Raw genomic sequence first — 19345 nt, forward strand, 5'->3', positions numbered from 1 at the left:
CTCGACCTCTCCCCCAGTGGCAGCATTGCTGCTAGAAGATACGGCAGAGGCATGTTTGATTTATTCTTCTACATAATCAAACATTTGATCTGATCCAATACAAACCAAACTGTTAATTCCAATTAGACTGGGTAATTCAATTGAAACATTGGGCTGGATCATTTAATACAATCCAGCCCATCGGGTGGATCCAGTCTAAATTGAGATTTTGACCCGAGTGATTCAAACAATCAAATGCCCTAGTCAGATCGTATCCCCGTATTTGTTACTCTTGTTAGGATTCTATTATCTATTTAGTATAATATCGTACTTGTTGGACAAATGACGAGTTTAGTCTTGTTGAACGACAAACTCAGATAGATGGGACAGGACTGTGCCGACATCCATTCAGTCATCAGTTCATTCATTCAATTCTATAAATGTCATCATTTGTCACTGGTTCGTCATTAACGTCACTCCGTCATCAATCCCATTTTGTCATTAGTCTGTTTGTCGCCATCCCCCCCCCCCCACTGCCATCATCATCGTCGTCACTCGCGTTGTCGTTGCCTCGTGCGCCCTCCACAGCACAATGCATCACACTACACGCTTCACCTTGTCTGCCATTTAGGTTTTGGGGCACTGCCCTAAACCCTACAAGGGGGTGGCTTGCCCCTTGACCGACCCCCCCCTAACTGACTATGCAGCTGGATCCACACCCAACCCTATCAAAGTGCACGTCGTCCCCTCCGCCGCCAAACACTTCTCAAACTCTCTACATACTCCTATTGCATTATGCTAGCACCAAAGGGCCACTCTTCCCCTTTTTGTGATCTGCATTATTTCTAATAGTGTTTTCCATGTGTTTTTCCTCTGCTGGATGGGCTCAGTATAATAGGTTAGTGTGATAGGTTCACATCTTCTTGTGGTCAACCATTTGAATTTTGCATTTATAGGTTTTGCTTCGCCGCGGTGGTTGTACGACAATCCTCTTGCCCTTAATTGATGAAAGGGGCTGCACCATCATTTTCCAAGTCTTAAAATGTCTGAATCGATTGTTGATTTTTTGGTATGTTTATCCCTCCTTAGGTGACCTTTAGTCGTTCCCACCAACATCATTCCTAGTTATCCTGCATCGATTATGACCATCCACAACCATCATCATCCCCATCATCAATAATGCTCATCCTTGTCTATCACCATCCTTGTCATCAAAAACCCTTGTTCCCATTCACGGCGATTCTAAGCCATCATCGATAATCACAGCACTCGACATCAACCCTTTTCGTCCCCATTTTCGTCATTGACAGTCCTTGTCCATGTCCATGTTGGTCGTCCCCGTCATGAGCAACCCTCTTTCCTGTTGTCGACCATCCTTATCCCTATTGTCACACGGTCAAATCTCGAGCTAGGTTTCTTGCTCGGAATTGGCGTGTGCCGGCCTCAGTGCTTGGAGCAGAACATTGAGCAGCCTTGATCTCTTGCAGCGGAAGCTTTTGCAGTTGCTTAAGATCGCTTAGAAAGGGGTTAGAGGAGATGGTGGTGCTAGTCACCGTCAGCGAATAGGGTCATTGTATTTATATCATAAAGAGTACATCATCATTGGGGATAATTACATGGGGGAAGACGAGGGGTGATACAACGAACGAGACGAGGCGCCTTGCGCTGAGGTAATGTCGCCACACCGCCTCAAGGCCGCCGCTCCGTGCGCGCGCGCCCGCTTTGCCGCTACACAAGTGCGTCGGGCCGGGCGCCGCGCGCCCGCGGGCCTGGCGAACACACACGCCACCCTGCCTTGACGATCACACACGCCACCAGCAACCGTGTCGGCACTATATCGCGCAGTCTGCGCGATGCCACCACATTCGACGCCCCCGAGCTGGGCGTTGCACGCCCAGCACTACCCGTAGGAGCGCTACGCGCCCACTGTGCCGTCCCGGCGCTCTCAGTGCGACACGTGCCTTAGTCTCCTGGCGGGATGTCTCCCAACCCCGCGCCCTGCACACGCAATGCGCATACTGCCCGCGCGGCCGCTACGCGGCACCCCGCACAACTCCGCGCGCTGCAACCACGACACGCCACCCCGCCTGCGCGTTCCGCATCCGCGCGCAGCGCTCGGCGCTGGCAGGTACCGTTGGCGCTTGCGCGTGGCGCTTGGCATTGGCGCGCGGCGCTTGGCGCACGCGCGCACACACCGTTCAGCCCACGCACCCAGCACGCGCGGACCGTACCTGATCCGTCCCGCCTTGGGCGTGGACAAGCACATGCGCAGTCTGCCGTGAATCACCATCGACAATGGCAATGGCCTGAAAGATCAGGTATTGGGCATCGCTACCCATTATGACTCAGTCCTTAACAATGTTGTGAGCCGAAATACAACAGACATGCCCTCCCAATAAGCACGCAGGCCTCTGGGCAGGGAATGCCGCCTAGTTAGGGGCCTAACACCTATCCACACTATTCATCATCCCCATTGTCCATAGTTATCATCCTTGTGGTTGATGGTTGTCTTCCGCGTCCACTGCAGTACTCTTCCTCGTCCGTGACAGTATTTTTACCCATAGTCAATTGTCCTCATTTTGTCCACACCACTCGTCATCTCCATCCAGGTTGATTGTTTTCGTCGGTCGTCGTCCCCACCCACAACAGTACTCGTCCCTGTCGTCAACAGTCGTCATCTGCTTTCGTGTCAATTGTCTAGCCTATCAAATAGGGATCGCCCGTCCCAATACCGACATCAGATTAAGTATCGGGACGGAGGTTGTACTAGATACCGTAAATCAAATTTCCAGTATCCATTTTTACCAACATCGGATCTCGGTTGCTACAATGCCGATATCTGATATCACAATCCGTCTCGATGTCGTCATCCGCCACCTTCTCTCAGGAAGGACAACGATATCGGATATTAGAGTTGGATATCGGATTTCTGTATCCAAATAGAGAAGGGTTGTAAAAATATAACTTCATTGTCGTATATGTCATCGCGGAACAGTTTGGAGAGGAAATAAGTGTAAAAATATAATTTAATCATCGTATGTGTCATTGTGGAATGGCTTGGAGAGGAAATACGTGGCCCAACAAGCAAGCAGAAATATTTTTTTAATGTACAACTTTTTGATTTCTTCCACATGGGATAACCTTTTGAATCCTATTATCCCATATGGAAGAAAACAAAAATATAGAGTTGTATATATTAACCGAGGTTGTAATAGAGTAAATGTATACATTTATTAAATATATTACGCATTAAAAGAGGTAATAATATAGTAATTATTTATGTAATATATTATTATCTCGTTTAATATATCCTACCTGGTTTAATATATAGAGCTCAAAATTTCTGTTTTCTTCCATATGGGACAATAGGACTCTGAAAACTCCGAAACCTATTGTCCCATATGGAAGAAATTTTGAGCTCTATATTTAAACCAGGTAGGATTTATATTAAAAACACCTGGCATTGTTAACATAAATCATATAAAATGATGATCAATACTGATTTTTTCTCTTGTTTCCGGATACCGGTATCCGATCTCCGCCTCGTCCTTACCCATTCGATATCCGTCCGATACCCAATATCACACTGTCCTGATTCTTTTTGGATATCAGATATTGAATGTAAGATACTGGATGTCGGCGCATTCCCTACCATCTATAGCAGGGCTAGTCTCCTTTCAGCCCCATCTATGATTTTATTGTTCCTCGTCTCTGACCTCACTTATTTAATATTTTTCAAAAAGTTTTTTATCCATTGTGGACGACGTACAAGGAACTAAGAAGAAACGGATGACGGATTGTCATCCGTCCAACAAGCCTAAAAGTACGACAGACTTAAAAAAAGAAATCGGCACGTGTCAGGCACGTGGGTCCGCGTACTTAAAATGTCACTAACAAAATTACCAAAAATTCACTACCCTTCGGAGGCGTCCGGTGAACTCATCTGAACCGTACATCTGAAAGATCGAAGGGCTTAGGAATAATCCCCAGGAAATTTCACTAACTGGGGTTATTTTCGTCATTCCTACTTCTCATAATTCTCGGCTCGAACTCTTCATTAACGACGTAGTTAATGCAAGAACACGAGCTACGCGTCCGTAAATCTCTCATTAATTTGAAACACTCTGTGATTCAAAAAGCTGCGAAAAAATTTCGGATTTGAACAGCGAAGAGGGAGACGGAGAGTCTTACGTCCGTCGGGATTCGCCCCTCGTGTTCTTGTTAGAAGCCGCGGTGTTCTAGCAGAGGAGAGAAGACGGCCTGGCCAGCCCCGAGCGAAGAACTTCCATTACATGGTACTCCAATCGAAGAACTCCTCTCCCAGTTCATCCGAGCTTTCAATTCGATTCACGCTTCGATGTTTTCACCGAGATTAGGGCTAACGTTAGGGTTCGCGCGTGTTCGTGAAGATGATTGTTGTTTTTTGGGGGTTTTTTGTGGTTTTGATGGGAGAAGATCAGACGGCGATGGATTTCTCGGAGGCGACGAAGATCGTGTTCGGGCGGATCCAGGCCGTCGAACCGGATCTGGTGTCGAAGATCGTCGGCTATCTCCTGCTCAAAGACTACGGCGACAGGGAGATGATCAGGCTGGCGTTCGGGCCGGACAGCGCTGTTCTTGCGCTGGTAAACGAGGCGAAGGCCGCGCTGCCCGCGCTGGCGCTGCCCGCCGGGGCCGTGCGAGCTGCCCGCCGGCCCCCGGGGCTGCCCGAGCTGCCCGCCAAGCCCTGCCATTACTTCCTCAAAGGCTACTGCAAGCACGGCTCCAGCTGCCGCTTCTACCACGGGCAGAACGGGCAGGCCCAAGAAGCCCCCTTCTTGGTGAGCTCGCCGGAGACGTTGGAGTTTGAACTGGCGGAGCTTCTCAAGTGCAGAGGCGGCCAGCCCGTTTCAATTTCTACGCTTCCCATGCTCTACTTCGAGAGATACGGGAAGATGCTTCAGGCTGAGGGGTATTTAACAGAGAGCCAGCGCCATGGCAAGGCTGGCTTGAGCTTGACGAAGCTCCTCGCCCGCCTTAATAGCGTTCGGATCATAGACAGGTACGTTTCTTGATTTTTTTTTAGTGATTTTTGGGGGATTTTTTTCGTGATTTTTTAGGGATTTTGTTTGGGTTTTGGGGTGACATAGCAGGCCGCACGGGCAGCACTCGGTGGTGCTCGCGGAGGACGCTGGAAGGTTGTCGGATCCTGTTGCCGGTTCGCAGCAGATCTATCTGACTTTCCCGGCGGAGAGCGAGTTCTCTGAAGACGACGTTTCCAATTACTTCAAGTAAATTCGAGAAAGCTCGCGACTTTGGCGGTTTTCTGGCTGATTTGAGACTCACCCATTTCTTGTTCTTCCTTTTGCTCTCGTGGGTCGCGGTTTTTTCAGGCAATTTGGGGCTGTCCGCGACGTGAGGATCCCCTGCCAGCAGAAGCGTATGTTCGGGTTCGTCACTTTCGAGAGGCAGGAGACGGCTCAGTTCGTCTTGGCCCAGGGAAATCCCCATTATGTCTGCGGCGCGCGCGTTCTCGTCAAGCCTTACAAGGAGAAATCCAGGCTCGGCGACCGGTCTGTATTCAAATTTTCTACAAAAGTTTTCATTTTAGTGATTTACCGATCTGTATTCAATTTGTTCATGAGATGGGTTTTACAGGAAATTAGCGGAAAGGATTGAGCAACAAACGATGTATCATGTTCCGCAGTACGCGGAGATGGATCCGGAGGTTTACCCAGGTGAGTGATCAGACCCATTAATCTGGTTTAAATTAATCGAGCTAGGATTAATTTTTTTCTTATTTTACGCAGTCCCCCAATTCTCCTCCCATAGCTCGAGATTTCTCGAAGAGCAGATGCTCGAGCTAAGGAATCTGCGCCTTTCCGAGCTTTGGCTTTTGTCCCAGACGGCGAATTTCGGTGGTCCGTTTTGCTAATTGCGGTTTTCTTTACCATGATCATCGATTAATGCAATTCAAATCATCGTTTTTCCAGAAAATGGGGAAGATTTTGCTTCAACGAGTCGCTTGAAAACTCAGCTTGATCAGATAAACAGCGGTTTCCCCAGCAACGATGATAGGTGGAAATAAAAGTCTTCCGTCGTTTCTTTCTCTTGTTTTTTTCTTGATTTTGTTCAATTTTTTTGTTTGCAGCGTCGGGCTGCCTCTCCCGGACAGCCCGTTTGCTTCCCCGTCCATGGCGAACGGCATCTCGACAGTGATATAGAGCCGATTCCACACAAGTTAGAGAGAGACATAGGAAAGAGATATAGATATAGAGAGCGAGAAGCGAGCTGTAATTACATCTTGATTAGTTGTAAAATCCTTTGTGATGTGAGCAGATTTGAAGAAAAAATAGTCGATGTGGCGATCCATGGTAAGCAAAATCCATGGTTTTCTTCTGACATTATGATGATTATTAACGTTAGTTTTTCTGAATGTTAATGTTATCAAACGATTCATCATCCATCTTCCGTCCCGCTATGGCGCTATCCGTCTCCTTATTCGTCCGGCTATCCGTCCCCTTAGTCGTCCGTCATCCTTCTTATCATCCGTCCAATCATCAGATTAGTTATCCGTCCAACGTCCATTATCCCTTTCGATATCCGTTTTGTCATCCGGTTTGTTAACCGCATTATCCGTTTCCATATCCGGTTCGTTATCCGATAAGTTATCCGTCCAACGTCCATTATCCGTTTCCATATCATGTTCGTCATCCGATTAGTCATCAATTTCGTCACCCGTTTAGTCGTCCGTCCATCATCCGTCCCGTTATCCATTCAATCGGGCGCTATTTAATTTATATTGGTGGGGTCGTCTTCTCTAAGAGCCCTAATTTGGCGAATTTTCTCTGTGGAGCGCACGGTTCATGGAAGCGTCGGATTGGGAGGGATTGCTCGTCATCTTCGCGAACGCGGCCGATCGGGGGAGCGAAGATCAGCAGCTGATCGCGATCCACGCTCTCCGGCGGCTCTGCAATCGCGCGCCGGAGCTGATTCTACGCCAGACGATCCCTTTCGTCGTCGGTTTGATCGAAAGTTCGAGTTCATCCGTCGGAGAATCGGCCGCTCGTTGCTTGATTTCGGTAGCAAGATTCAACGCCGGATCGCTCTGCTCCGCCGTAGGCGTAGCCGGCGGCGTCGAGAGTATAATTTCTCTGCTGCCGAGATCCGACGGAGCGCATCAGAGATCGCTGGCCAGGTGTTTGATCCTTCTCCTCGAATCCGACGTTCAGAATCGGTCCATCTTCGGTCGGAGCGGTGGTCTGAGCGTGATCCTCCGCCTGATCCCCCTCTCCGCGGAGGAGAACAAGGATTTCTTCTTCGAGATCCTCAGCGCGGCGGCCCTTTCGAGGGAAGTCCGTCGGGCTGTGGTCAGATTCCGAGGCGTGCCGATCCTGATCCAAGCCCTCTCTCGTGGGCCGTTCATCTCGCGAGCCCGCGCCGCCCAGGCCGTCGGATTGATGGCCATGGGGGGCGTCGTCCGGCGCAGGCTCGTCGACTCCGGCGCCGTCCCCGCCCTCTTCGACTTGATCCGCCATGGGAATCCTCCTGCCAAGCTCACCGCCGCGAATTCCCTCGGCGTGATCGCCTCCCACGTTGAGAACCTTCCGATGGTGACTCGGGCTGGAGCGATTCCTCTCTACTCGGAGCTTCTCCAAGGAGAAGACCCCCTCGGGAAGGAGATTGCAGAGGATGTTCTCTGCATCTTGGCCGTAGTGGAGGACTACGCAGTGCAGATTTGCGAGCAGCTCGTGAGAATTCTCCGGGGAGACGACGAGGAAGCGAAGGCTGCTGCTGCAGACGTTATCTGCGGAATTTCATCTCACCGGCACTCCGTCTCCGTGATTGAAGAGTCTGGAGCTGTTCCTCTGCTGCTGGGCCTTTTGATGGAGAGAAGAGAAGATGTTAGAGAGGCGGCGTTGGGGGCGATCGTTCAGATGAGCTACGATGATCTTGATCGGGTTGCTCTCGCGGAGAAAGGCGCCGTTGATTTGCTTATTGGGTTGATGAGTGGCAGCGAAATTGAAGTTCTCAAAGAGGAGGCCGTCGAAGCTCTGATCAATTTCTCCGAAGATTCTGCCTTTTGCGACAGAGTTTCTCAGGTGGCTGATGATCCTCTTTTCCAATCTGTTCGGAGTAGGCTCGCCCGGATTCGATCTGCGGATGAGGAGCTCGTCAGATCTTTGCGGCAGCTCTCCGTCGATCGCTTCGCCTCTCACCCGTAGCTCATGTAAGATTTCTTGCAGTTTTGGTCGTTTTACGGGTTTGAGATCGTGTGAATGCCGCAAGTTTTGTGATTCTGCTAATGGGTTTCTCCGATTTTGTTTAAAATTCCGATTGCTGATCAGGCATCGATCTACAATGCGATTCTGTAAATGGGTATTGTCTGATTTTCTGTAAAACTTGCAATTTATGATATGTGAATGGAATCTATGGTTAAACCTCACTGGATCGTTGAAATTAACATACGTCAGGCCAGCTGTTGTTGACTTGAATTCCCGTAGGGATGAGAATAACTTGCGTGGGTTTGGCAGGTTTGGCCAGTTGGCGAATTCTACGTATTTATTTTTGCTTTTAAAACTCCCCCCACCCCCAAGAACAACGATGAACTATGCCAGAGAATTAAGATGCTCGTGGTGGCGTCATATGTTCGATAGTACTGGACGGGCCTCTGATTGGGCCCAATGGGCTCATGTCAAACAAACAAGAAAAGGCCCACTGAGTAGGCGGCATGATTGATAGGGAGGCGATTAATTCTTGTTTGCGTCGCTCATCGTCGCTGATCTTCTTCTCTCTCTCTCCTCTCTCTCTCTCTCTTCTCCTTGCAGCTGCTTCCAGAATTGAAAAGGGGAATCGTGTGCGAGGGCTTCTATAACCGGATATGCTGTCCTCTCCTTGCTTCGATTCCAGGTTAGCATGTTTTTTCGCCGCCGTGGTTGTGATGGGGTGGTTTTTTTTCCCGGGAATTGGGCTTGGTAGACTTTCTTTGATCTTCTCCGATGTAGCAAAATTCTAAACATTTTTTTAGATTAATTCCGGCTCGAATTGGGTATATATGTTGGTTGGTAATCCGTGGGAGTTTCTCGTCGGACGCAGGGTGTTCTAGAAGGACAAGGAAGAAAATGCGGCGGGAGAACTCCCCGGAGCCTTTGGATTTCTTCATTTGGACCGTTGAGGTTAGATAGATGCTTGAATTCTTCGAAAATTTTGGATTTTTTCGTTCATGCTGGAGAGGGGGGGGTGTTTTTTCCGTCCATCGTCCTACAATTCATCTTATCCTTTTTGTTCGCATGCAATTTTCGATTGACACTAGCGATCATTCATTCACGTCGGAAATATCACAATTTTCCCCTGTCCGTTGAAATGATACATTTTTTTCGGAGAAGTCAATTCCTTCTCCATCGTTCCAAACTTTTTCTGTCTTAGATCTTCATGTAAACTGCTTTTACAGGGTTCAGATCAGATCGGTGAGGAAGTTGTTAAAAATATAGCCGGTCAACTTAATACAGTGCACGATGAATAATCGAACGGGGCCGAAAATTGGTCGAGTTAGTCCATCGGATGTGCCCATTAAACCTCGTTGAAATTTATACATTCTTTCCTTCTTTTCATTAAGCCCATTAACGAAAAATGTACAATAAGTTTGAACGTTTGATCATGTCGGCGGTGACCAAGTCTCTTTGGCAGGTCGAGAGTCGGATTGAATTTCAATAGAATCAATAGAATTTGATGAAATGGCTCAAGTTCTTTGATGAACGATTGATCCCAGGATGTTGGGCTATGGTTGGAGGCTATAAACCTTGGAAGCTACCGTCTCATATTTGAAGAAAAGGCCATCAATGGGGAGTACCTCGATAGCTTGTCCGTGTTCACCACCGAGCAGATTCTCCGGTTCATCAGGCAATGTCACATGAAATGGGGAGACTTCATAACTCTCTGCAAGGAGCTGCGCCGAATCAAGGGTATTTTCTCCACGATTATCCTTTTAAAAATCATACATTTATATATAGCGGAATTCTCTTGAATAATTGAGTATCTTATCATGACTTGCAAACCGTATGACATGTTTCTTTGTTTTTAATCTAAAATCCTATATTTTGTAGAAAAATAGACCCTCCTTTCTTGCATAATTTTAATGCCTAGTCACGAGTGAAAAACTATGAGGCACGTTTCTTCCAAGTTTTTTGATCATTCTCTCCTAGCTGATTTCAGTGGATCAGTTGATTAGAAAAAGGTGGGTGGATGGATGGGAAAAACTAATATGATCTGGGTATGTTGTTTGAGCAGTGGCATGTTTAAGAGGGGAGCAGGAGGTCCGCCGCCCGTGGTGGGCTCCGCCCTGCTTCTCCGCTCTCCTCGTTCGATCCGCCAGGCGCAGTCGGCGTTCTCGCGTCGTCTCCTTGAAGTTGGACTCATAGGCTAAAGGATTGCTTCCCATCGCTATCTCTCTCACTGTGTCTATCCCTTTACATTGCCTCTCTTTAGTCCATCATATCAATAATGTATGCCCTATTTATGTACCTAATATAGTCACGTCTCTCTCTTTGCATCTTGATCCCTATCTCGGAATACATGGTTGAGATGGACTGATATTGCTATATAGGTCTTACAATGAACATAGGCTCATAGGCCTAAGTGATTTGCAAAGGATAGATGAACTCTCTCCCATCTCCCTCCCCCCATCTTACATGTATGGATTCAATGTGTGCTGTATTTTTGTACAACAAAATAGTATCAGGTTTAGAAATTGGTAAAAGGCAAGGGCTGCTCCCCAACAGAGATTAAATGAAGCTAGAACCACTACATACCTTGGCGGTGCATTCACTATCTCTTACGATTCTCTGCTCTGTGGAACGCCTCTGCGCGCGCTTCTTATGGTCTGGGCACCTCGACGGATAGAGGCGTCATCATTGGGTTTCATGGGAGAAAGTGTGTCGGCCGACGGATGAGGGGGGTCTAGGGATCAGACGCCTCTCGGACGTCAAAGACATGCTTCAAAAGAAACTTGTCTGGCGCATGCGATCCACTAACTCCCCATTGGGGACTTTTATTCTAGCCAAATATGGCGAATGGGCCCGGCGCGAGTCTGATATTAAGGGCTCCAAGCGATGGAGGTCGTGGCAACGTCACTGGCTCGAGATGATTCATGTGACCCGTTGGCGAATCGGGCGAGGAGACATTAGTGCGTGATATGATATTTGGCACGCCAATGCGCCACTTGCGTCTCATCCTCAGTTTGTACCACACCATGTGCGCCTCACTGTAGCCCAGTTGCTTAGAAGCAACACACCCCACCTCTGGGAGCAGCACAGTCTCCCCTTGGACACTTTACTCGAGGTCCAGACTACGCCCCTCAACTCCCATTCTGATGATGCTATCTGGACTCTCACACCCCATGGTGCCTGCACGTGTCGCTCCTCTTGGGAGCATTACCGCGCGAAATCCCCCCCACAGGCCTGGGGTCCGCGCATCTGGCATCCAGCGATTCACACACGAGTCTCCTTTTTCTTTTGGAGACTCTTACACAGAGGCCTCCCGACGGATGATCGTGTGACTCGCATAGGCTATTCCCTTAGTTCACAGTGCCATTGTTGTCCCACCCACCCTCACGCAGAGACAATTGACCACCTCTTCTTCTTGTTGGCGCCTCATTACCGATCGCCTTCGACCTCTTACCCCGTCTGAGTGTTTTGGCAAGTTTATCCTCTCGCCAACTCGCTCTACACGGAGCCCCATCCTCCCTATCACCATAGCTTACCTGCTATGGGAGATTTGGAAAGGGCGAAATTCCTCTCGTTTTGCAGGTACACCCATGCGCATAGTGTACATCATGCGACGAGTTCAGTTGTGGCTTCGGCGGATTCATCCTCTTCTGCCCCCCCGAGTTAGCCGATCACAGTTCGCATGTGGGCTCCTTCGTTCCATTGGGATCTCGGTGTCCCCCGCTGTGACCCGCATCCAGTATCGAGTTGTCCATTGGCGTCCACCGCCCATAGGCTTTCTCAAACTGAATGTAGATGGTGCGGCGAAAGGGAACCCAGGGCCCGCTGGGGGCGGAGGCATCCTTCGCGATCACACAGGGAGTTTCCTTTTTGCCTTCTCTTCATTTTATGGAGTACAAACTAATACGGTAGCCGAGGCTATGGCAATACGCGATGGTCTCCTCCTCTGTGAGGAACGGAACCTTCATAATATCGTCGTGGAATCGGACTCACAACTATTAGTTGATATGCTTCGTACATGCACATGCTCTCAATGGCGACTGCATCGAACATGGAGAGACATCACGCAGTGCTGCCCGTGCATCGCGTGCTTTCGTCATCAGTTGAGAGAGGGCAACCAGACAGCTGACGCCCTCGCCAACCATGCGGTACAAGCTCGCTCCCCCTCTTCACTTTTCCATTCTTGGTAGGAGCTTCCACCCATGGCCCGAGGATGCCATCGACTCGATCGTCTGGGCCTGCCCTCCCTCCGCATACGCCGCCTCCACGTGACGACAGGCCTGCGAGATTGGAGGATCGCCTGGAGCGCCGACGTTCGAGGCGTGGACCGCGCCCGCATCAACTCGAGCATCACGACGAACTACCCCGAGCACCCATGACGACGACGACGACCCTCCCCCACTAGAGCGCCACCAAGCGCTACAACGACCTCGTGGGCGCTCGGAGACGGCGACGACCCACTTCCTCGAGCGTCCGCGACATACCACTCATGTACCTTTTCTTTTCCCTAAGTATGGGCGTGGACGAGTGGGATCCGCGTGTAATTTGGATATATATACTCGATCCACGCCCACAAACACTTAAAAACACTATATTCTATCTATAAAATCCCCCCGGGTGGCGTCCAGGGCACGGCTGGATTGGACTACGCGCACAACCCTGGGGTTGGCCGTACCCGACACTGGTTTTTGCCATTTATATAAAAAAAAAAACTGAAGCTGGGACCAGATCCTTAATCTAAACAATGGAAATGATGTATATGGTTGGTGTTGACAATAATGGATTTCATTTACGGATACTGCACAGTAACGGTATAAAGATTAGATGGCGTTGATATAAATGAAAACAAAATTAAAACAATTGTCAGTATCTAAATTACACAGTTACATAGGACTTGCAAATCTACTTTGTTGCTTCTCGTAATTAAATTGAACCGGTTGTGATGTAACAGATTTGAAGACATGTTAAACTGAACCTTTTTAATTAAATTGGTTAATTAAAAACTAATATGTTGCATTAATTTTGAATAATATTTCAAACTGTATCTAGGGAAGGTAACTGAAATTTTGAAGGGAATTTTACCATTTTATATATTTCCCCTCTATATCTACCCTAGAAACATTTGATGCAGTAGTCAAACATAATGTGCATTATTTTTTAAGTATTTATAAAGATATGATTTAAATTTGTTCACAAATATGTAAAAATGTTTATGCGTGTAAATAGTTTCGTTCCTGTAATATTTTCTGTACAAGTGGTGTATTTAAAGTATGACTGCTATAATAAATTGAAATTTTAAGCTCATTAAATTTGTGATTTGTGGTTTCCTGTAACAAATCTCAATAGGTTCAGTGCTTATAAAGTGTTCATTTTTTATAAAGAAATGACATGAATTATATATTACAAGTAATACATTGAATTTGTATATTTGGAGATATATTAAGTTAAAATACTTTGTCTATTATTTATGTTTAAAATTTTCATCATATTCAATTATATTATAATAATTATGAAGTTTAATTCCAGCCCCATGGTTTCCCACGAGAGAGACATTCTAAGGTTGTAACATTTAGTGGAAAAAAATCAATTAGTTTTATTTTGGTAATTTGTCCCACATTATGATATTGTTTCATATTTAATAGCTTTTTACACATTCATGAGTATTGTAACATTGACATGTCTTTAATTAGAATGTAATTTCTCGTGTTTTGAATATAATGGATTCTTCTTCACAGGGGTGGTTTTCTTAGATAAAATGATGATGGAATGTAATTAGATTAAAAAAAAACTATATATGTTTTATTATTCAATTCAAAACACACTAATTGATTACTAGTTTTGTTCAATACCCGATTCAAAATATACATGTTGGGTTATAGGCTTTGATTGATCGTTTTAAAACACATTTTCATCTGTCAAAAAATGGAAATATCTTCGGAGTTTATATAACAATGACAAATATTCACATTACCGTATGGGGAACTAATTCTATCCTTGACTTGCTCTTTGGAAGAGTTCCTCAAAACTGTTCATGTGTTTGACCTCTGGACGTATCCACACAATATATGCAATGATGGATCTCCACTTCTTCTTCTTCTCCAACTCTTATTGAAGATCTTGTAGATCTTCTCACCATGAAGTCTCTTGAGTGGAGTGAATGGAATGAGCATAAGGGAAAGGGGGTTTACCTAGGTCTAGTTGGCATGGACACCTGAAATAGGTGCCTCATCTATTTACACTTATTTGGAGAACTTTTTAAAAAGTTTGTTTAAAAAAGTATATCCACCAATGTCCATAAATCTGATGTGTGTACCCTCTAGGTCCATGTACGAGCCTATTTAATAACTTTAATGATCCAATAATACTTATTGACAAACCTTATTATATAGCTATATTGGCATATAAATTAATCAATCAATGATTGATTAACCTAATCAATATGTTAAGTTTCTAGTCCATGGGGTGCCAATATACACCTTGTGTTATGGAAGACACGTGCTATTATTTGAACTCTCTCGTGGAACTTTTGTCATCATCGGTTGCCATATATGTATAATACTTCATCCATGCAAAACTCCCAAATTACTTGTCCATTGTCAAAACCTAATTCATCATTCAATTAGTAATGATGCGAGATGGGGATCATTAATGAAATTCATCCATAATATCTCCACTACCCTGACCAATGATTTATTATATCTTTTTCCTCGAGTCAATATCCTCTTCTATTGATGACAAAAGATTCTGTCTTGACTACTCAATCTCCTTTGCAAACTTCTTACTATATCAAAGCTAAGATATATTTGAATCCTCTAATTAAAAACTCTTACATCTTAGTCAAAATATAGGCATCCATGCACAAGATGTCATTAGTGTCTCATGTCAATAGACCACTACTACCGTGACATTGAATCAGCATGATTGATGTTTCCGTATAATATAATTCAGATATTCATATGGATGAACTCAGTGAACTCTTTCACCGAGCACCCACTTTCTATTATTAGGGTGCGCGTAGATGTCCACAACACCAACCATACTTGTTGCATAAGTAGTTTTATATGGTGTTATTCTTTATAGATAGTTCAATGCCTTCTTGGATATCCTAAAAATAAGAGTATTTAGTGTGTGTATTGTGATTTCATCGTAATTGACTAAGTCATTGCTGAATTTATGGGCTTCGTTATGAACATTATGTTGGGTTCGGTGCCTTGGTTTGGCCATGGAAAACACGTTACATGGATGCGGAAGCATGTCGATCAATTCACAATCGATCTTTAAAACAAAACATTGAAAGTACCTTTTGTGGAACTCGTTCCACCCTTGACTTTGTTGATCCGAGATTGCTCTGAAGCCATTCACTTGTCTGGCCTCTTGAAGTATCCATGCGATCATTCGGCGCTTGGATCTCCACATCTTCTTCTTCAACTCTTCTTGAAAATCTTGAATATCTCCTAACCATGAAGACACTCTTCCTTGGATGAGTGGAGGAGAGAGTGGAGAAAGGGAGGGCCTCGCAAATTAGGCTTGCATGGGTGCTTAAAATGAGACCCATTTCCCTCTTTATATTTTACTTGAGGTTTTTCTCAAAAATCCTACAAAGTAAAATATATCCACCAATGCCCTTATGACCTTGTGTGTGTGACCCTCTAGGTCCATGTATCATTCTAGTTAATTACTTTAGTGGCCCAATAACATTTATTGGCCAACCTTATTCATTAACTATATCAACATATAGATTAATTAAATAAGGATTGATTTAACCCAATCGATAGGTTAAGTTTCTAGCCTGGTGGTGCCAAGCTACACCTCGTGCTCTAGAAGATATCGACTAGTCTCAAACTCTCTCATGGAATCTTTACCGTCATCGTTTACCGTATATGTATAATCCATCATCCGCTCGAGACTCTCAAATGACTTAGGGTATGGTTTATCCTCAAACCCTAATCTGTCATTCGATTAGTACTGATGCATAATGGGGATCATAGGAGAACTCCTTCTCCAATATACGTAATGAGGATCATTCGATTAGTACCTGTCCAGGGATTTTTTTGCATCATCTTCCTTGAGTCAATCTCCTCTTATACCGAGGGCGGACGATCCCGTCTTGACCACTCAATCATCTCCGTAAGCTTCTTACTACATCTGATCTATAACTTATTTGAATCCCATGATTAAAGGCTCATAAGTCATAGTCAAAACATAGTCCTCCATCACGAGATGTCCTTGGTGCCTCAGGTCAGTGGATCACTTATACAACCGTGACTTGAATCAAACTAATTGACGTTTAGGTACAATACAATTCAGTGAACTCTTTCTCCAAAGATCACCCACAATCTGTCCTTAGTGTCGCCACACTAATAGCCACATGATCAGTTATACTTATCGTATAAGTAGGATCAGCTAGTGTTATTCTATCCGGATAATTCAATGTCTATCTCGAGTATCCATCGAATACATGTTTAAAAACTAGTGATCACTGTATTATGATATCATCATAATCCACTAAATTATTGGACGTATTCATGGACTTTATTATAAACATCACATGGAATAATAATGAACATAATTATTTCATTCAATGAACTAAAATAAACATGGTAGTGTGATTGGCTTGATGACCACATAATGTCCATCACATTACATGAGAATAATAATGAACAAATGTTTATTTTGATGAACTTAAAATATGGCATGGAAGTGTGATTGGCTTGACAACCACATAATGTCCATCGATGCTTTAATCCATTGGTCTATTCAGTACTTGTTTTTGAACACGCTTATTAATGTATTAGTCTATGATACATGGATTTTCTATGATTTGAATAACTAAATGCAAGAATTTTGACACCATTCACAACATGATTTTTTGGGGGAATAAAATGCACAGAAATCCTATTGGCTAGTTGTCTCATGTAGGAGAGATCAAATGAATACTAATGGCTAGGATTCCCCAAATTGTAGACATAATTACTCAATATTCAACTATTTGGTCGACAATAAATTTAGGGGTTGTTTTATCTTTTCTGACTCTTGATGAATAGTAAGTGCCTATCAATTGAATCACATGTATTTTTCATGCTTAAATTCATTTAAATAAATTTATTAGTATCATCATTCATGTGTGATGCTTGAAACAAAATCCATGAATAAATGTAATAACTTAGAGAATTATGATGTGGTCATAATCAGTGATCATGTGTTTTTAAACATGTGATCTGAATATTCCTATTTAAATGACACATAAGATGAACATCTAACAATTTGAAAATAATAATACTATTTTCTCTAAGTAATATGAAAAGTATGGATGATATTGTTGACATTAGTGTTGAAACACTCATGATAGATGATGGATACTCTTCAGGAAAATAATTCATTTAATTTATCCATATGAATATCTGAATGTTACCATACCTAAACATCAATCTGGTTTATTCATGTCATAGTCTTATATGTGGTCTTTGGACTCGAGTCACCAATGACATATTGTATTGGGACAACTATGTTCTAACTCAAATATGAAGCAAATTTTAACTCAAATATGGCAAGAATTACATGAAGGTGATTTAGTAGTCAAGATGGGATCGATCGCCCTCCGTATAAAGGGAGATAGATGTGAGGAAGAAGATACTTAAATTTTTTTTAGGGTAATTAATATTAACTGGAATGACATATTAGGATTTTATGGTTACCCATCCCCTAAGAAGAACAAAAGTTTCATGAAGATGAATGGTTATGAATAAACAATAACACATGATAGTAATAGTTACCACAAGAGAGTTCATTCACTATTCTATATATTCTACAGCACAAGATGTAGCGTGGAACCCAACACACTATAAAATTGACCTATTTATTGGTTAATTGGATTGTTCATTAATTAAATATATAGGATGATATACTCAATTAACAAGGTAGGCCAATAAATTTTATTGGGCTATAAAAGTTATGAACTAGATTGATGCATGGCCGTGATGGGTCATATATGCATGTTATACATGGATTTTGGTGGGCGTACTTAACTTATAAGGACTTTTGTGAAAATACAGATTAAGAATAAATAGAAGGGGCGCCTATTTAGTTTCCCGTCTCAGCCAGATTTGAGCACCCCTTGTCAACTCCCCTTCTCAAAACCTCTCTCCCTCAAGTGCGATTGGATATTCAGAAGACCTCCTACATATTCAAGGAGGTTTCAAGAAGTTCAAGAGGAGATCCATCGTCGCATAGATCACATTGATACATTTAGAAGCTGGGCATGTGAACAGCTTGAAGGAAACCTTCATGGAGAAAAGTGAGAAAAGAATCAATTCCAGGCAAGGTGATAATATAGTGTCTTTCTTATAAATTATTCAAATTCAAATCAATGATTTCTTCTATGTATCTCATTTTTGGACAATAAATCACGCCCACATAATACATCAATTTCCTTGTGAATAATGTGTTTGAAATGTGTCTGAAATAAATTCATGATGTTGCCGACTGGTTGCTTAATAACATATTTTATTCAAATTACTTTTTATTGTGTCAGACCAAAAATGCATATGATTTGGACGTCATTATGTGCTAAATACTTCTAGATTGGGGGTGTTTTGTTTGTTGGTTTAACTCTATGTCCTCATCTGCTACAAAATCCTCATCTATGTCCATAACTTTACTTATTATATATTAATTTTAACATTTGCACGTAGAACATATTATGCATGGAATTAAGCTCAATTTTTTATTAAAATTATCCTTCAATAATGATATTTTTTATTCTTAGGTTTATTTTTAAATATAAATTAATAACATCTAATACATAAAGGAAATATTTCATTAAGTCAATATACATAATTTAAAGGTTATCATTATAGTTATTTCAGAGGTTTGTGCTATTACCATACCTGCATATTTATTTGGCAGGTCGTTCAACATACCCACAAGCCAGTGGATCTGAGAGCTATCTAATGCACTGGTGGTTTAAGCTAAAATGCCGATGGGTGAAAACTCAACCGATTTAACTTAACCAAGGCTGTGAAATTGTGTGCCGAGACTAGTTGGCTCAGCTTGGATGGAATCAATCCATATGCACCTAAGTTTACTCAACCTAAATTTATTTCAACCCAAATTCTAATAAAGACTCGAGCTCAATATTAAAATAGCTTTCAAAATATGATCTCGTA

At 43.8% G+C, this 19345-nt stretch overlaps 3 protein-coding genes across 5 annotated transcripts; all 3 read left to right on the forward strand.

The window, feature by feature from the left end:
* The first annotated feature begins 4114 nt into the window (after positions 1-4114).
* LOC144702097 (zinc finger CCCH domain-containing protein 18-like) lies at positions 4115-6394 on the forward strand. Of its 3 annotated transcripts, none has more exons than XM_078573987.1 (8): positions 4115-4274; positions 4435-5020; positions 5109-5249; positions 5352-5531; positions 5617-5696; positions 5769-5879; positions 5952-6036; positions 6110-6394. In XM_078573987.1, the coding sequence occupies exons 2-8, from the start codon at positions 4446-4448 to the stop codon at positions 6180-6182; spliced, it is 1245 nt and encodes a 414-aa protein (XP_078430113.1). In that variant the 5' UTR covers positions 4115-4274; positions 4435-4445; the 3' UTR covers positions 6183-6394. The 3 variants fall into 3 exon arrangements, with proteins under 3 accessions (XP_078430113.1, XP_078430111.1, XP_078430112.1); XM_078573985.1 differs by having other exon boundaries at positions 4133-4274; positions 4440-5020; XM_078573986.1 differs by having other exon boundaries at positions 4133-4274; positions 4440-5020; positions 5112-5249.
* Positions 6395-6793: 399 nt separating this feature from the next.
* LOC144702096 (ARM repeat superfamily protein) lies at positions 6794-8183 on the forward strand. Its single transcript, XM_078573984.1, has one exon. It carries the CDS (start codon positions 6825-6827, stop codon positions 8181-8183), a length of 1359 nt encoding a protein of 452 aa, XP_078430110.1. The 5' UTR covers positions 6794-6824.
* A 630-nt stretch (positions 8184-8813) lies between these two features.
* LOC144702098 (Sterile alpha motif (SAM) domain-containing protein) lies at positions 8814-10513 on the forward strand. Its single transcript, XM_078573989.1, has 4 exons — positions 8814-8868; positions 9055-9134; positions 9728-9920; positions 10246-10513. Exons 2-4 carry the CDS (start codon positions 9081-9083, stop codon positions 10374-10376), a joined length of 378 nt encoding a protein of 125 aa, XP_078430115.1. The 5' UTR covers positions 8814-8868; positions 9055-9080; the 3' UTR covers positions 10377-10513.
* Positions 10514-19345: the final 8832 nt, after the last annotated feature.

This window comes from Wolffia australiana, chromosome 4 (assembly GCF_029677425.1).
Source record: "Wolffia australiana isolate 7733 chromosome 4, ASM2967742v1".
Classification (NCBI taxonomy): domain Eukaryota; kingdom Viridiplantae; phylum Streptophyta; class Magnoliopsida; order Alismatales; family Araceae; genus Wolffia; species Wolffia australiana.